We start from the raw sequence: 17,969 nt of genomic DNA, 5'->3' as shown, positions 1-17,969 counted from the left end.
CGATTTAGATTTGAAACACTGAATTTTGGTTCTGAATATAACCTGATTAAAAGTTTCGAATTCTTTAACTCTTGTATCTGTAACTCTATGGAATTTTAATTTAACTATTTAGTTTATTTTTTTTTAAATTTTGTATTCTATGTTTTAAATCTTCATGATACTTCACAATTGCCATTAGGTAAATATTTCTCGATGAATCACAAACCAGTTGATCAATGATGAAATGAAAATCATTTAAAATATCTGTTCGGTAATTTTTCTAAATCATAGAGCTTTAGTTGATGATAAGGATATTTAAAAAAAAAAGAGGATTAAATTGAGCATATAGGCTCAAATCAAAGCTTTCATTGTATAAAAATGTCTTAACTCTTCCGCAATGTTTGCACCTGATTAATTAACAATTTTTTTAAGGTACCAGAAACTATCTTCTGTGCAGACAACATGGTAATTTGAAGGCTGTAAACTTAGCTTATATCCAGTTCTTTTAAACATTTAAAATGTTTTGTAATCTCTGGGATAGCATTTGAATAAAAAATCGAATCATAGGGCCCCCCGAGAAAAATTGCCCCGGGCCCCCAGAAAGCTTAATCCGGCCCTGCTCACTAATAAAAGTTGATCATATTTAAAAACTAATCTAGACTAAACAGATACTTTTGCGAAAAATCATGACTAAAAGTTTTTTAGAAACTCTAAAAAAATTAATTTTAATGACCATTTCTTACATATGTACATAAAAGTGTGATCCTTCTGCTAAAATAGTTCATAGAATGTAAAAAAAATTAGGGTAAGTGGAATTTTTTTGAAAAACTGAATTCTTAAGAAAACTTCCATATTTGTGCGAACACTCTAGTCGAAATTGTTGAAATTCAGAGTAATTGAAAATCAGAATTTTTTTAGAATGGGTTTGAATTTTTCAACAGCCGTTTTGACCATCAACCTTGTATCTTAAATTTAACTCGTTCGTTCAATTATTGTTTGGTTGAAAATAGTTTTTGTTTTTGCTGTTTAGTCCATGATCTATTTTATCCGGAATTTGACTTTTTCCTAAAGCTTTAAATTCAATGCAATCGAAAAATATTAACATCACAAGAACGTTTTTATAGAACGCTTAAATGAACCAAATTGTTTAGGTGATGCTAAAATAAGCTTGCCAGATTTCTCGGTTTTTACCCAGACTTGCCCGGATACTTGACACCAAATTCAGGAATAGTTTAGTCCAGGCCGGTTATTCGGATTTCGAAGAAAAAAAGTTTGGGTTTCACACAGATTTATCCACTTTAATGAGTTATTTTAAAAACAACTTTAATTGAGTTATTATAATTTTTAATTTTTGCCTTCAAAAACGGTAAGTTTTTTTTTTCAATAATCATGTGGTGTGTTTTTATGATAAAATATTTTTTCAAATTTATTCTTTTTGATTTTTATTGAATAATTTTGTGGTTTTGAACAAATTCTCGCGGATATTACCAGATTTTGGTTTGAAGATTTTTACATTAAATGTCCGGATTTTTCCAGGCTTTTAGATAAAATTGCCCGGAATCACCCGGTCCAGATAAGTCTGGAAAATGTCCTGGCAACCTTAAATGCTAAAGCTCAGTTTACAGTTCCAGTGCAAATGAATGTGAATGTTGCATCATTACTTATTAAAAGTTCTGGAAACCTCTTGATGTAACTCAAATTTGTTGTTCAGATAATATTCAGCTACAATAATTGACTTTTTTGAAAATTTTAAAGATCATGACTACAAAAAAAATTGTAAAAGTGGTGTGTTAATCGTACTTTTTATTGAATGGACCGTCAAATTGTTTTAGTTACACCAGGTACACTTTGAAAAGAGAATTGAAAAGTTGACGTTATTTGACACATTTTTTGCATTTTCGAATTTTCAAAAGAAGAAACACAGAGTTTTTGACAAATTTTCAAAGGTAGCTGATATTCCAACTTTTTGGCAATCTCTTAGATTCTCTTGCACTTCACACTTGCATTTGCAATTGCACTGGATTTTGAGTATATTTACGTAAAATTTCTGCAATAAATTTATATTCTTCAGATATTCTAGTGATATGATTTCATTAGAGCTGCAATACTTTACACAAATATGATAAGTTAAAACTTGACATACTTTCTGAACATTCATAACACTATCAAAAATAACCAAAAAAAATATCATCATGTGCAACGTATAGCTTCTAACTTCAGCTATCTGGGACACTAAGTGAAAATTATTTACAATAACTGAAGTTTTTTTTTTGTTTTTTTTTTTTGTTAATTCTTTAAAATAACTGGAGCTTTTTAAAGCTAAATATTGTCTGAAAAACTTATTTGAGTGAGTTGCATAACAAGGTTTCCAATTTTATTTGTAAAAATCAGTTGAAAAACTAGAGAGATATATTGGTTTTAATCAGAAGTGTCAAATTGACACTCCAGGGACTGTACCGGGTAAAGATTTCTGTAACGGATGAGAGTCAATCAATTGGTGTTTTCGTGGAACTACCAAGATAATCAGTTAAGAATCCAAAAGTGGTTGAAATCCATGCATCGAAATTTGTTTATTTCCATGCCTTGGTAAAATATGTTGCCTAATTAAATTTTATTTTATAGAAATAAAATAATAGCAGAAAAAACATCATCATACATAGTGGCTCCAGAGAGCTCAAACCGATTTGAGTGTTCCAAAATTGAGTTAAAACCAATTTACTTATATTAAACCACAAACTGCAGAGTATTGTAACTATATTTCATTAGAAAAATGTTTAATAAAGATATGCCGAATAATGGTATTCGGCTTACGGCCAAATATTGAATATTGATCAACTCAACTATTTAGCCTAACAAATATTCAGCCGATTATACAATATATAAAAAGTTTAAATGAAAAAAATTGGAAAATTTTTGAGAAAATTGTTGAAAAAGAGCAAATTTGTACCAAATCTAGGCATACAAGATAAAAAAAGAAAATAACTTGGAATTTAATGTTTTCATTGAATCACATCAGCTTTGTTGAAATCGCATCTCAGTATTAAACAAAAATAATGTTTATTAATTTGTTTTAAATCGTATTTGAACACAAATTCCAAAACATTTCAAAGAGAAATAAGAGTTTTTTTTTGGTTCACAAGATAATCTGGATAAACCTGGGTAGAATCCGGGAATTTTTTTACATTTTTAGGCATCCGGACCAGATTTTAATTATCTTGAATTCTTTATCGAGTTTATGGACAAGCTTGTAGAAAATCTGGAACAAACGATAATTGAAGTATAATGCGATACTTGTTAGCATTCTCCTGTGCAATCTACTGTTAAAGATATACGGTTACACCTAAGATATTTGATCAAAACCCTATGTTTTTGATGATTTTGTAGCTTATTTAACAGTACTTTCAGATGTTTCACTATCTATCTGCAATTATTTATCAAATTGGAATAGTTTGGTATTCATAAAATTTTAAATTAAATATTCTGCCTTTTCGGCCGAATACTTAGCTCAACTATTCGGTGAGCTGAATATATTGGATAACAGTTTTCGTGCGGTACTCAGCGCCGAATATTCCTGGCCTGGCGGTTATTCTGTACATCTCCAACCTTTGAACTTCAAAAATGATTCAATTTGTTTGTGAAACCAATCGATTTTTTATGTGATTTAACTCATTAAATCCAGCATGAAAATCTTGGCATAAAGTATAAAGGTGTACATAACTTATCTCATTTAAATTAAACTAATCGTTTGAAATTTTAAGTTAAAGGGTAGGTCATCCAATCAAATAATTCAAATTAGCATTTGTTTCCATAAAAACTGTAGTTTTGAAAAAAAAAAATCATTTTCATTAATTTTTTTGCTTTTTGTAGTCTCTGGAGCAACTTTTGTTTAATTTAAGATAACCTTTAATTCTTTGACACAAAAATTTGAAAAAAATTCATAAATTATTAGGTTTTGTCCTTAACTTTAATAAATAACTAGTTTTAAAAAAACAACTATAGCCCTTCCCGAGCAGACTTTTATGCCTGAATCAATAACAATCCGATACTAAAGTGAGCTTCAATGCCATAAAAATAGCATAATTTTGTGTTTTTTCCAAATGTCAAAAAAGTTCATTTCGGTATTACCAAATTTATGCCAAAATAAACCCTAGTTTGACATTAGGAAAAAAGAAATACCAAAAAATGGCATTTTTAGCAAAAAGATAGCGCCGATACCTAATACTTTTTAGCTGAAGCAAAACTAGACATCTTTGGGGTTTAAAGAAGATTTTTTAGAAGCAGAAAGAGACTAACGTTAGCTGTTTGCAGGAAGAATTTAAAATTAAAAAAATCAAACAAATTATGTTTGTAACTATATGATTATTCATTTTTATGTACTCATTAATAGTGTTTGTATTTAATCCTTTTAAAGTGGTCCTTAAACTTAAGGGTGAGCCTAATTTTTATAACGAAACCTTAAGAATAAAAATGTAATTTGCTTTCATCGACGGATAGAATCTTCGAATTTGGTTAAGAGTCTGGTAGATCAAACTTATTCGAGATTAGCATAAAATAAGTTCTTTTCAGGGTAGCCTGCAAGTTTTTCTTCTTTATTCTATACTCAAATTAAATCAAATTAAAATATTCCAAAAAAGTAAGGAATAAAAACTTTTGAATTTTGGTTGATAAACTTGAACCAAGTTTATGCTTTTAGTCGAAATTTGGCTTTAAAAATCTACATTATTAAAAATGTTAAACAATACACGGAGAAAACATAGAATTTTGTGCAGATTTTTAGGTGAAGATCAGGCATATGTTTCTTTTACAGCAAATTTTTTCCATAAAGAATCAATTCCATTATAAAAATTCTGGGGATGATATTTCTGAATTAAAATTTGGTATTTTTTGTTTAAAACGAAACTTTAAAAATTAACTCAAATTCTATCTAGGGGAGGGGCGGGCTATATGCGCTTATTAAGCAGAACACTGATTTAATCAAATATTACATCGAATATGTCTGTAAAAACTATATACACGTGTGCAGGCATCTGTTTTCTATAAATTGAAGTAAATTTAGTGTTAAAACGTACATTCGTTTTCGAGAAAACGATTTCATTATAACTGTTATCTAAAATGCCGAACCTCAAACCGTGCAGGCTAAATGCGCCTATTCATGTTTTGAACTAAATTCGTGTTTTTTGGGCAATATTTCCGTATAATTTCGTTGAAACTGCTAGAAAGTAATAACTTCCGTACGACAAAGCTGAATTTTTATGAAAATCTCTGGTATTATAATTATATGGAATAAAACAAAAGTTAGGGTTGCCATACTATGGAGGCAGTTCATCCATGAGAAAAAAATTATAAAATCTGATTTTAGGTCTTTAATTCTCTCTTAAGATGTTAATCAGAGCTCAGATTTGATGTTTCAATGATGAAAATCATTTATTTATCCTATTTAACCTGTTATTTTAGGATGGAGGCATTTTAGAAACATAATGGAGGCATACAAAATCACTCTCTTATTCCACTATATAATTATTAATAAACCTCCATAAACGCTTTAATATGTTTTGTTTTTAAAGTTCATTTAAATAAAAAAACAAAAACCATCCAAGTTTTTATATTGAGCATCTTTATGTATCATTTTAAAAGTCAAAATATTACATCAAAAGGTATCAAAACCTTGTATGAACTTTTAAGTTTTTTTGAGTTTATAAATTTATAAAATTCTTTCTTGCCTTATGTTCTGAGCGTTTCACTCTCAAAATGCATCAATTAGATAAGCTGTCTAGTCAGTCATTTCATCAAACAGCCGTAGGCCCACTTAGGAAACCTTTCCCCTTTATATTTGTGATTTTCAGCTGAATTGTGTGTACAAACTAATATTGATTAAAAAATTTTAAATTCAATTTACAAGCAAATTTTTAAGTTCATGTTCTTGAGTTCCTCAACAATTTAATGTTGATTGAAAAATTCATTTACAAGCTAAATTTTTTTCTGAGTTTTGAATCTTTTTTTGGCCACAGTCATTTAATTTTATGAAGAGATAAATCACCGTAATGTTTGTATGTTACTTTAATTTGTCGGCCTTAGCGTTGAATCTGAATTCTGAACCTGAATTCAAAAATTGATCTTTGAATATGTTTCCGAATTTCTATACGATTTATTATTTCATTTATCTGTTTTTAATCTGTATTGTGAATCTGAGTTAAAATGTGTATTTCAAATGACGAGTGTGAACCGGAGTTTCCAATTCTGGATCGCCATTTCGAAGCTTTAAATGTTTGAATTTTGTGTAAGAATCAATCTTAAGAACTTCGAATTTGAATATAAAACTAAATTCTTCTTTTTTTTAATATTTGGAAAACTTTTATCAACATATTGAAAATGCATATAATTTTCGAAAACATGATTCAAATTTCATATGAAATGCAAAACAAAGTTTGAACCAGGATTTCAAAGCTGCTTTTGTTTATCATTTCTTACGATTCCTATTTGAATTGAAAATCATTAATCCTAGACTGAATATGAATTATAAATACGAAAATATGTAGAAATTTAAATTTGGATATGGGAATATGGAACCAGAACCTCCGAAATAGTTAATTTAATATTCAGACCTGAATTGGTATAAACAAGGAAGAAAATTTTGAAACTTGAAATTGATTTTTGAAGTTTTGGCATTAGTTTTTTAGTCTAGATTGTTTCTCTTGAAAAACTTTGCTCTATTATTGTAAATTGATTATGATTTTAAAATTTAGAGTGTAGAGTAGAAAACATCGCTTGCTTTTTTGGACCGTCATGGCAGGGGTTTAACCACCAAAACCTCCCCCCTCCCCGTTCCTACGGCCATGGATAGCAATAAGGTTACATTCAATTTCATAGAACTTTAAATAACTGAGCAAACACAAGGCAAAAAATTACATTTTTCTGAGCTGCAAAGAACTTAGGAACTGATTTGGACATATTTATAATTAATTCATTTCTAGCAGCTTTTGTTTTCAAAATAACTTTGGAATTGGTTTATAAAAATCCTTTTATCATTTGGCGTATTTTTTTGGTAAAACATTACAAAGATTCAAAGTTATCAAATACTGTAATGTAATTATCAGCTTTCCTCAAAAGCATAACCATGAGTAATTTTGACATCTGAGAAAATAAATGAAGAAGTTTTGTTATTGTTAGTTTTCCCAATTTTGTAGAATACGGCAATTTTAACGAAACATTTGTGAAATTTAATTCAAATTGAATCTTAGATGTCAAACCATAAGTCCAATCATTTGGCAGTCTTCAAAAAAGTTCTTGAATGAAATGCAATCTTTAATATAAAATACTCCAATTCCTTTTCAGCGGTGTCAGAAATAATTTTTAAGTTATTAATGTTATCAAATCAAAAACTTAAATTTGTAAAATTTAATTTTTACAGCTATATCTTTGAATGTAAAAATCAGTAACCTTGATTGAAAAGAGTATAGTAATTAGATTCAAAATGCTGTTCGCCAGTGTAATATTTGTTTGTTTTGACTAACGTTATCTTTTTGTTGAACTTGTTGAATATCTATGCATTTTTCGATTAAATTGCGTGATGTATCATTTTTTCAGATAGATTAATTTTGATTGCACTTAGTTATTATTAATTCACATGATAATAAAAACTTAAGCAATCTCAATTCATAAAGCTGTTGTTGAAATTTTGATGCATGCAAAAATATTGCTATCATGTCTATCTAACAACATTTGGAATTATTTTGCCTGAATAATGTTGTAAAATTCCTAAATTTTGCTCTCATTTTCCGGTTATGTCATATTTTAGATTTATCATGAGCTCGATGAGACCTTGATACGCAAGATTTTTTTGTAATAAATGCGGAAAATGCCTTTCAAAAACTTGAAAGTATAACGATTCCAAATTCAGGTTTTATTCGAAACCAAAAAAGGGCATTGTTTAGCTATCACATTCAATTTAAAACGGTTTCGAAGCAATGCATCATTCAGGTTTCAATAAATCTTAAAATTATAAATTTTCTATGTTGGCATAATGTTGGTATCGGTATATGAAATGTGAGACCCGAGTTTTAGCATTGTACCTCCTTTATTTGGGTAAATGGATACGAAAAGTTACTTTCAAAGCAAAATAGTAAAATAAGGCTATATTTTGCAATAAAAGTCTGTTCCTGATTAAAACTTTTTTCTGTGAGTAAAACATCCTATCCAACTTGAAATAGAATAAACGGATGAGTTCACCAATAGAACTAAAATGTAGGCAAATATTATCAAATTGAAATTCAGAACCAGGTTGAGTTATCAGATTTAGGAGCGCAGTTCAGTTAATTTTCTAGACAACCAATAGAAACAAAAGAATGGAATCGAAATAATATTGGTGCACATAATCCAAAATTTTATTAAATTTTTCTTCTCTAAATATCATTAAATAATTTAAATTTAAATTACAAAACGAGGTTTTGCTGAGAGACTCATGATTTTATATTGCATTACATTAAGAAAATTTACTACACATTTTTTTAGTACATTTTTTCAGCACTACTCATAAATTTGTCATAAGAGTCTTTACAAATTGGATAATAATGTCAAGTGCTAAAAATATCGAGTCTTGTACCTACTTGCATGCACAATTTTATGCGATTCCATAAAATACCCTAGAAAGTTTATTATTTATCTACAAGTACGTCTTGGTGATCGAGTGGTTAGCGTGGTAAGACGGTAATCGCTGGTCCACTGATGGCATGGGTTCGATTCCCATCTCGGTACTGGGTGTTAAATGTTAATCATAAGTTGTCCACGTCATTTATTCAGTCTGTAAAGCCTAAATCGGCTAAGACGGTGTTTGTCTTTTTTTTTTAAGAAGCACGTGTCAACAAACAACATTATCTGGACGACCATCCCAACGACTTAATATTTATGATAACATTGGTCGAGAGAAGTATTTTTCGACACTCAAATCAGGGCTTAAAAGTAGCTTTAAAGGGCTTAAAAGTAGCATTTTTTTTTTTTAATTGTTTCCAGTGTCAAAATGTTCAATTTACGACACTGAACATTTTTTCACATTGGTTTCATACATTAAAGGATTTTATTAGAATTTTTTAATTTTTATTGAATTCTGCTTCATGGAATGTCTTTCAGTTTTCATTAGTACATCTGTTCGGACAAAACTTCCTCTTCGGTAATTTTAGGAGTGGACTGTATAGAGTTCTTTCCCCGAGACTGGCACAGAGTCCCCGTGGGAGGATTTTCACTTCCGATGAAGAAATCACTGGTTGTACTTTTGAGACTTTTTATTCGAGTATAGGTTTCTCGCGACGGTTTGATACAAGTGAAGTGTAGTTGGAAATTATCCTGGCATTTATACGAAATCAAGGTCTTTGATTTGGCTCCAGATGGGTAAGCCAACTAAGAAGAAATCCTGTAGGTGAGATTGGGGTTTTTTAAGCGTTAGACGCGACATACCGGGCCCCATGGAATAATTATTCCATTATATCGAAAAACTACAATTACAATTTCATTTGCTTCTTAATCTAGCTTTTGGAAAAACAATTCAAAGAAAATATGAAATTTAAGTTCACTAGTAATTCATTCGTTGTTTGACGACGGACCATCTTCAGCGTCGTTGGATGGTAGCAGGCAGATCTTTGAGATCGGCCGGTCAAAGACCGCACCAGAAGGGACCTTCACATCGACGACTTGCACTAGGTTATCAGCGCCAGAGTGCACTGCGGTGATTCGCCCGACGCTCCACTTGAGCGGCGGTAAATTGTCCTCCTTCAGTAGCACTAACTTGCCCACGACGACGTTAGGTTTTTGAAAGTAGTTTTTGGAGCGCTGTTGTAGTTGATTCAAGTAATCAGTAGACCAGAGCTTCCAAAACCGTTGAACTTTATGCTGCATCGCTTGCCACAGCGAGAGCCTATTGGTTGGTACATCACCCAGGTCAGGTTCCGGAATAGCCTTCAGTGCATCGCCGATTAGGAAGTGGCCAGGGGTCAGGATTTGTTGATCATCGGGATTTTCCGAGCAAGCAGTTAGCGGCCGGCTCTAGCGGGGATAAAGTGAAATTGAATAGAAATTTCTGCACAAAATGATGCAACCTTTCTGGTGTGTTGTTGGTCCATGAACTGGGATAGGAGTGAACGCAGTTCACGATTGGCTCCGGTGAAATTCGTGGCGTTGTCACAATACAGGCTGATGGTAGGCCTCGGAAGCCTACAAATCGTTTTAGAGCAGCAATAAACCCGTCGGTGCTAAGATCTCCTACAAGTTCGAGGTGCATCGCTTTGGTTGCCATGCACACAAAGACACAAATATATGCCTTCAGCGGGGGGAAAGGTTTCCCTCTCCTGACAGGAAGCTTGATTAGTACTGGCCCGCAAAAGTCAACACCATTGTTGAGAAAGGCGCGAACTGGAGTGATGCGAACCCGTGGCAATTGGCCCATTAGTTGAATTTCCACCGTTGGATTCACTCGAAAACATGTTACACAGTTGCGTACCGTCCTTCGTGCTAATCTGCGCAAATCCAGCGGCTAGAAGCGTTCTCGTATATTAGCAATCATTGAACTAGGACCAGCATGTAGTAAATCTTGGTGGGTTGATTCAACAAGCAGAATCGTCAACTTATGGTTGGAAGGAAGCATAATTTGGTGCTTCCTATCATGGGAGAGATCTGATAGATTGAGTCGGCCTCCAACTCGGAGAATACCTTGGTCGATGATTGGATTTAGTTGTCGTAATGGTGACGATCTCAAATCGGACTTCTTACCAGCTTCGACAAGAGCTAATTTCCGAGGAAAACTTTGTTGTTGCGCCGATTTTACCAGTCCCATCAGCGCCGCTCGGTACTCACTAGCAAGAAGGTATGGTGGAAAATCTCGTTCTTGCTTTCGGCATCGTTGAGCGAACCGTCGACAAATTGCAGAAATGCGAACCAGTTTTGCGAACGAAGAATAATATTCGCATTACTCCGGGTAAGTGTCAGTTGTCACGGCGGCAAGAGATGTTTTTTGTTGTACCTTCTCCTCTAAATCTTCTGGCTTTACGTGAGACGACTCCATAACAGTGAACCGACGTGGCCAGTTCGTCGATTCCAATTTTAACCATGGTGGGCCTTCCCACCACAATGTGTTACCAGATAGTTCTTGGGGGGTAGCACCTCTCGAAATAATATCGGCTGGGCTCTCGAAACCGGCAACGTGATTCCAAGAACCACCAACAGTCAGCCGCTGCACCTTAGCGACTCGATTTGCCACGTAGATGTTGAATTTTGACGGTGGCTGATGAATCCAGTGTAACGTTATCATTGAATCAGACCAAAAAACGCTTTAGTTGGCTGATTCAAGGAAGAAATAACATTTGTATACAGATGGCCTAACAAAACTGCTGAACATAATTCCAGCCGAGGAATTGTGGATTGTTGGATAGGCGCAACTCGGGATTTAGCGGTAAGAAGGTGGGTAATGATGTTGCCGTCTTCAGTTGAGCTCCGTACGTAGATGCATGCCCCATATGCGTGCTGAGATGCGTCGCAAAATCCGTGAAGTTGGATTTCGCCTGCACGTCGAGGAACACTAAATAAGTGTACTGTTGAAAGGTCCGACCTATATGACTCCCAGGCGCCACTCAAGTTGGGTGAGAGCGGATCATCCCAAGAAAGGTTTGCTCTCCATAACTGCTGCACAAAAATTTTTGCTTTCACGACGACAGGTCCAAGAATTCCGAGCGGATCGAATAGCTGAGCCATCTCAGAGACAACAATCCTCTTAGTGAGTTGCTGACTTTGAATGAGATCTGGTGATTTGAAGTGGAAAGAATCGGATTTGGGATGCCAGATGAGTCCAAGAGTTTTTATTGAGGGGGAGCTGTCTAATTCGAGGAATAATCGGTCATCATTCAAAGCTTCGGGGATACTTGCTAGGACTGCCGAGGAATTTGATGCCCATTTCCTCAACTCAAAACCTGCTGATCCCAGAATGCCCTGGACTTCTGAGAGGAGATCAATTGCTGCGTCATCTGTTTGATCCCCACTGATAAGATCATCCATATAAAAGTCGGTGCTTATTTTAGAGGCTACGTGTTTGTTAATCATCATGTGATCATATGCCAATTGCTTTAAACAGCGGGTTGAGAGATAAGGCGCACAAGCAGTGCCGTAAGTCACTGTGTTAAGAACATACGGTCTAACATTTATGTAGTTTTCATCTTTCCAATATATTTGTTGAAGATGCCGATCGGATTGATGGATCCAAATTTGTCTAAACATTTTCGTTATATCGGCAACTAGTGCCACTTCATTAAATCGGAATCTTATTACAATTGTTACTAGTGTGTCTTGTATGGTGGGGCCTACCATAAGGCAATCATTAATTGCGATACCTGTAGAGGTTCTACTTGAACCATCAAAAACCACCCTGCATTTTGTCGTGGTGCTTGTGGGTTTAATTATGGCATGATGAGGGAGAAGGACGGAATTGGGGTGAGATGTATTTGCTGGTGACATATGGTTTAGCTCGATATACTCACGCATGATCTGTGAGTATTGGTCTTGTAAGTTCGGATCTCTCAAGAGCCGACGCTGCATCCAGTGGTATCGTTTTGAAGCTGTTGTGGCTGAGTCGCCCAGTTGACACAACATCTCTGGCTTGGTGGGTAGACGAACAACAAACCGACCAAGTTCATCTCGTGTGGTGGTGTCGGTGAAAAGTTTCTCGCAGGCTAATTCCTCCTTCGAAAAGCTGCGAGCTTCAGGACAGTGCTCAATCTCCCAAAAGCGTGACAATTGGAAGTCTAGATCGTCGGTGGTGCATGTAAGGGCAACAGACGCAGAGTGAGATGAATTCGATGCTATTGGTACAGGTCCGCTCACTACCCAACCCAATACTGTGTTTTGTAAAATAGGTCTCAATCCCTCTGAGTGGTTGGAGATGTATCGCTGTCCATCACAAAGAAGCGAGAAGAATAATTGAGCACCTATAACCATATCGATACGATGAGGCAGAGCAAAAGAGGGGTCCGCTAGGTTGAGTTCCGGTGGGATTTGCAGTTGTGATGTATCTACAACAGTAGATGGGAGATTTCCAGTGATCTTAGGCAAAATTTGGAAAGAGAGATCACAGCGATAAGAATGATCGCTGGAGCAAATAGTTGCGACGGTGGCGTAACGACTTGTAACAGAGGCTCCCCCCATCCCCGAAATGTGCATCTGTGCTCTTTGCTTTGAAAGTTTTAATAACTGGACTACTCGTTCCGTTATAAAATTCAGTTCCGAACCCGAATCCAATAAAGCTCGGACCTTCATTGGTCCGATTGGGCCATAAACCAAAACGACCGCTGTTGACAGCAAAACTGTGGATTTCTGGCCCGTAGAATGTGCAGCTACCATAGCGGTTGATGTACTGGGTGTTGAATCAGGTGGGGTTGGTGACAAGTGCAGGTTAGGAGAGGTGATCGGATAGCGAGTTTTTTCTGGAGCATTTGTGGGAGAGTTGTTCTCAGATGGAGCATTTTTGGATTTTGGCGGGAAAAAAGGTGTCTTTGTTTGAGATGGCGTTGAAAGATCAGCGCGAGACGACGGGGTTAGGTACGTGTGATGGCTATCCCCACATTTTCGGCAATTTTTGGATTGGCACTCTCGACTCATGTGAGAAGTGGCCAAGCAGTTCCAACAAAGTTTATTTTTGCGAACTACATCATGTTTCTGTTCCAAGGTCAAAACTTTAAACGCTTCGGAATCGTAAATTTTGTGCTGCAGATTGCAAACAACGCAGGTTTTTTTCGAAGAATAAGATGCTGACACAGCAGAATGGGAAGAAGAGTATCGGGGTTTGTCCACAGTAGATCCACCTTTCAGGGAAAGTAACATGCGGGCTTGTTCTTGTAGGAATTCAACCAGGTCGACGTACGATGGGGATTCTACTTCACCAGCAGTTTTACATTCCCATTCCCTCAGCGTGTAGCTATCAGAACGACTGCAAACTAGATGCACTAAAAGTGAACTCCATTCCTCAGTATTTTCTCCCAACGTGTTTAGGATCTTGACGTGGCGCTCGAAATGATCCACAATTGAAAGGATCGCAGATGATGATTCCCTTTTTACCGACTCCATAGAAAAAAGAGCAGCGATATGATTTTTTATTAACAGACGTTTATTATCGAATCTAGACACGAGTAGATTCCATGCGATATCGTAATTTTTCTCGGTTACACTGATCGTATAAAGGAGTTTTTTGACCGGTTCTTTCAAGGCGGCCAACAAATAATGAAACTCATCCACTGAGGCGAGGTTCTTCTTATCGTGGATTAGGTTCTTATACGAGTCGCGAAACGGAATCCAATTTTCCACATCGCCATCGAACGTAGACAAATCTAGCTTGGGGAGTCTAACCATCGGCATGCTGGACTGTGGAGACTTGACAGTTTCTTCTTCTTCGGGTGCAGATGCTTTTCGAAGAATAAGCGCATTTTGATGTGATAGAAAAGTTCTTCTATATCTTCCCTATCTTTCGAGAAATTCACGTAAGACTCAGCCCCTGTAAACAACTTAGCTTGAACAGAAAATTCGTTGTACTTATTGAATAGATAACCAAGCCGTTCTATTCGAGAGTCTATTTTCACAAAATCACTACTTGCATTATAGGATTTCACAAATTGCTGGATTTTATGGATTGATTTTTAACATGTGCTGAGCAATATAGCCGTCTGTTGTATTTTTTGCTCAGTCATTGTATCACACGCAGCAGAGAACCAGCTTCAAGAGTACACTGTGTGGGTTTTAAAGTTCACTTTTAATTTTTCGTGCACTAAACAGTTCGAGGCACTTAATATTAATCCAGATTTTTGGAGTTCATATGAAAACCGAACAGCGGTCTTCTCACTTCACAACTGTTCTTCACGTTTTTACGAAATTTTGCAACGTTCGTGTTGCGATCGAATTTCACTGTAGCAACGTTCCAGTTGCTATCGAATCTTCGCGCCGAAACCAACAACCAGTAGATTTTCGATGGATCGAAACTTTATCCGGATCGCAAGGTCCAAAAGGATGTTCGGACAAAACTTCCTATTCGGTAATTTTAGGAGTGGACTGTATAGAGTTTTTTCCCCGAGACTGGCACAGAGTCCCCGTGGGAGGATTTTCACTTCCGATGAAGAAATCACTGGTTGTACTTTTGAGACTTTTTATTCGAGTATAGGTTTCTCGCGACGGTTTGATACAAGTGAAGTGTAGTTGGAAATTATCCTGGCATTTATACGAAATCAAGGTCTTTGATTTGGCTCCAGATGGGTAAGCCAACTAAGAAGAAATCAAATAGCTGAGATTAGGGTTCTTTAAGCGTTAGACGCGACAACATCCATTTAACTTTTTAATGTTTTAAAACAACCCTAACCAAAGCCCAAATATCTTTTTTTTTTGTATGAGCAAATCCACTGCGACCAATTTATTTGATCTATTGTGGAGTAACCCAATTTACTATTTGTCTGATTACGTCGTACTGTCATCATTAATTGAGATGTCAGTTGTAGACGAAGTCAAGACATAATTCCAGTTCTGGATGGTGTTTCTTATGAATCCCACCACCTTACTGACCTTCATCTTCCAAATATCATCGGGCGTTAGGATTCGCTTACCAAGAACTTTTAGTCGATGTGTCATAAGATATCCACAGTCACACATTAAGTGCTCTGCAGTTTCTACTTCAGTTTTACAGAACCGGCACATATCATTACTAAGTTTGCCAATTTTTTTAAGGTGGTAATTGCATGGACAATGCCCTGTTAAAAGGTCTGTAAATTTTTTCAGATCACTTTTCGACAGGCTCAAAATGTCGCGAGTTTTCTTTGAATCGGGCTTTATGAATCTTTTTGATTGCCTAGCACCAATAGCTACAAGCCATTTGAATTTTATTTTTAAATTTTCCCAAGTTTTTAGTTCTTTGTTAAGTGCACAAGTTGATACTCCACAGAAAGGTTCCGGCCCGGACATTGGCCCTTCCGATCCTCTCCTAGCCAGTATATCCGATTTTTCATTTCCTTCTATTCCGCGGTGACCTGGAACCCAATAAAGGTTCACCTGATTTTGTATTGATAATTGATTTAAAGCATTAATACAATCCCATACTAGTTTTGAGCTGCACATTGGAGCTTTTAGAGCTTGTAACGCTGCTTGACTGTCTGAGAATATGCATATATTAGCGTGCCTATACATCCTCTTCAAACAAATTTCCGCGCAAGAGTAAATCGCATGGACCTCTGTTTGGAAGACTGTTGGCCAACATCCCATTGGAATCGATATGTTAACCCCTGGGCCATAAATTCCGGCACCAGCATTGTTATTCATTTTTGAGCCATCAGTAAAAAAAGATACAGATCCTATTCTAGTTGTAGGGCCACCCTGTGTCCAGGTTGATCTATCAGTATCCATAACTTCGAAACTTGTGTAGAAATTTGGTTTGTTTACCATCCAGTCCAGCCCAAATATCTTAGAAACGCATGAAAATTTTTGAAGTTATTAATTTTCAAAATAAAATTTTCAAAAAAAAAGATGGCCAATGGTATTTATTATTTTTTTTTGGAAAAAAAAGTTTTTCAAGAATTGCAGTTGATTCTTCAAATTTGGAAATTGGATCAAATGTTTTAAATCCAATCAATCACACACATCTTTTTTTATTTAATAAACAATGTTTGGAAGAAATTTGTAAAATCGTATCGAAATATTTCAAAAATTTCAAAAAATTATTTTACAACTTTGATGGGCCATAACTCTCATAAGACTCACAATTATGGCACAATTTGTTCCAATGTTCCTATACTAATGCTTCGCTACAGTAAAACTAAAATAAAAGAATAATTTCAACCTTATGTTGGTTTACTGTTCCATAACATTTTCAAACCTCTGGAGATAAAAAAATTTGCTATGTGGTCAGATTAAGATGGAAACAAACAGTAAATCATTTTTTAAATAAACGGGTTTGTTTTCATGAAAGTCTTGATCTTATATCATAAATAATTTAGACTTTTCCTTAATCTAAATTTTTCACACAAAATTGCATGGATGCTTTTGGATTGGCTTCAGAAATGTTTCATTATTTCGAAGAAAAAAATAAATACCGAAACCATTTTCATCATCAAAATTCCACTACAAAATTATCGTGAAAACTGTTTGAGTCAGCTTGGATTCATATGATAAAATAAAAACTTTTCAAAATGGTGGCTCCAGAGACTAGATATGCTTTTTGTTTAAGAAAAACATGTGATGCAGAATAATAGTTGATACTGTAAATTTTAATGAGTTTGAAGAAACCACAGGTTTGCAGCTAAACAAAAATTTTAATTAGCTTAGACAGTAAATTAATGTTTCATTTTAAAAAAGGGGCTCCAGAAACGTGAAATCTATGCCAAAAAAAATGCTCAGTTACTGGATTTTGTGAGTATGTTTTTAAGAAAAAATTATTTTTAAAGTTCTTCGATTAAAGTGGCTCCAGAGACTTATAATATTTAAAAAATTAAAATTATACGCATTCAACTTTCATACGAGGTAAGATTCTCCACTTACGAGAGGTTAAGGTTTTCATCATGGCAATTCTTCCGTCGCATAAAATACGAAAACGATCTCTGCGACACTGAGTTCTTGAGCATCCTTGTATTAAAAATGTATGATACCCATAGAATATTCTGTTAATGTTTTCACATTTCTTGACGCCGAAGAAAAAATCTTACTTCCGGTAAAACAAAATGAAGAACAGCTACGATGTATTCGAGAAAACCAAACCTTTCCAAGACATTCTTGCAATGGAGCCTTTTGATCTACTACCAAAGAAATGTAAATAAAACCCCGTACTTAAGTTGTACTAAAACTTCAGGTTTCTCACGTAAGTTTTGATCAAAACCATAAATTCTTAAAAGGAATGGTTAACCGTGTCAAATGATTTTCAAGTGGAACAAAAAGATTTTATCGATTTCGGTGTGTTTTCAGAGATTTACGTAGAATTAAAAAAAAACACCAGT

At 34.9% G+C, this 17,969-nt stretch overlaps 1 protein-coding gene across 1 annotated transcript; it reads right to left on the bottom strand.

Moving 5' to 3' along the window:
- Positions 1–9,549: 9,549 nt before the first annotated feature.
- On the bottom strand, positions 9,550–14,361 carry LOC129742029 (uncharacterized). The gene is made up of 4 exons (XM_055733873.1): positions 12,492–14,361; positions 11,323–12,128; positions 10,985–11,245; positions 9,550–10,011 (listed from the first exon to the last, which is right to left on the bottom strand). The coding sequence occupies exons 1-4, from the start codon at positions 14,359–14,361 to the stop codon at positions 9,550–9,552; spliced, it is 3,399 nt and encodes a 1,132-aa protein (XP_055589848.1).
- Between the last annotated feature and the right edge of the window lie 3,608 nt (positions 14,362–17,969).

The sequence above is a fragment of the Uranotaenia lowii genome, chromosome 2 (assembly GCF_029784155.1).
Source record: "Uranotaenia lowii strain MFRU-FL chromosome 2, ASM2978415v1, whole genome shotgun sequence".
Lineage (NCBI taxonomy): Eukaryota > Metazoa > Arthropoda > Insecta > Diptera > Culicidae > Uranotaenia > Uranotaenia lowii.
The sequence above is the reverse complement of the archived record's forward strand: the minus strand, read 5'-3'. Positions and strand labels throughout refer to the sequence as shown.

Excerpts from the sequence above, each read along its gene's own strand:
- LOC129742029 (XM_055733873.1), bottom strand. The coding sequence starts at position 14,361 with ATGCCGATGGTTAGACTCCCCAAGCTAGATTTGTCTACGTTCGATGGC. Across the intron at positions 12,129-12,491 it reads CCAATACTCACAGATCATGC|TGACTTACGGCACTGCTTGT; the intron begins GTGAGTATATCG and ends TTCTTAACACAG. Across the intron at positions 10,012-10,984 it reads CAGAAGATTTAGAGGAGAAG|AGCCGGCCGCTAACTGCTTG; the intron begins GTACAACAAAAA and ends TATCCCCGCTAG.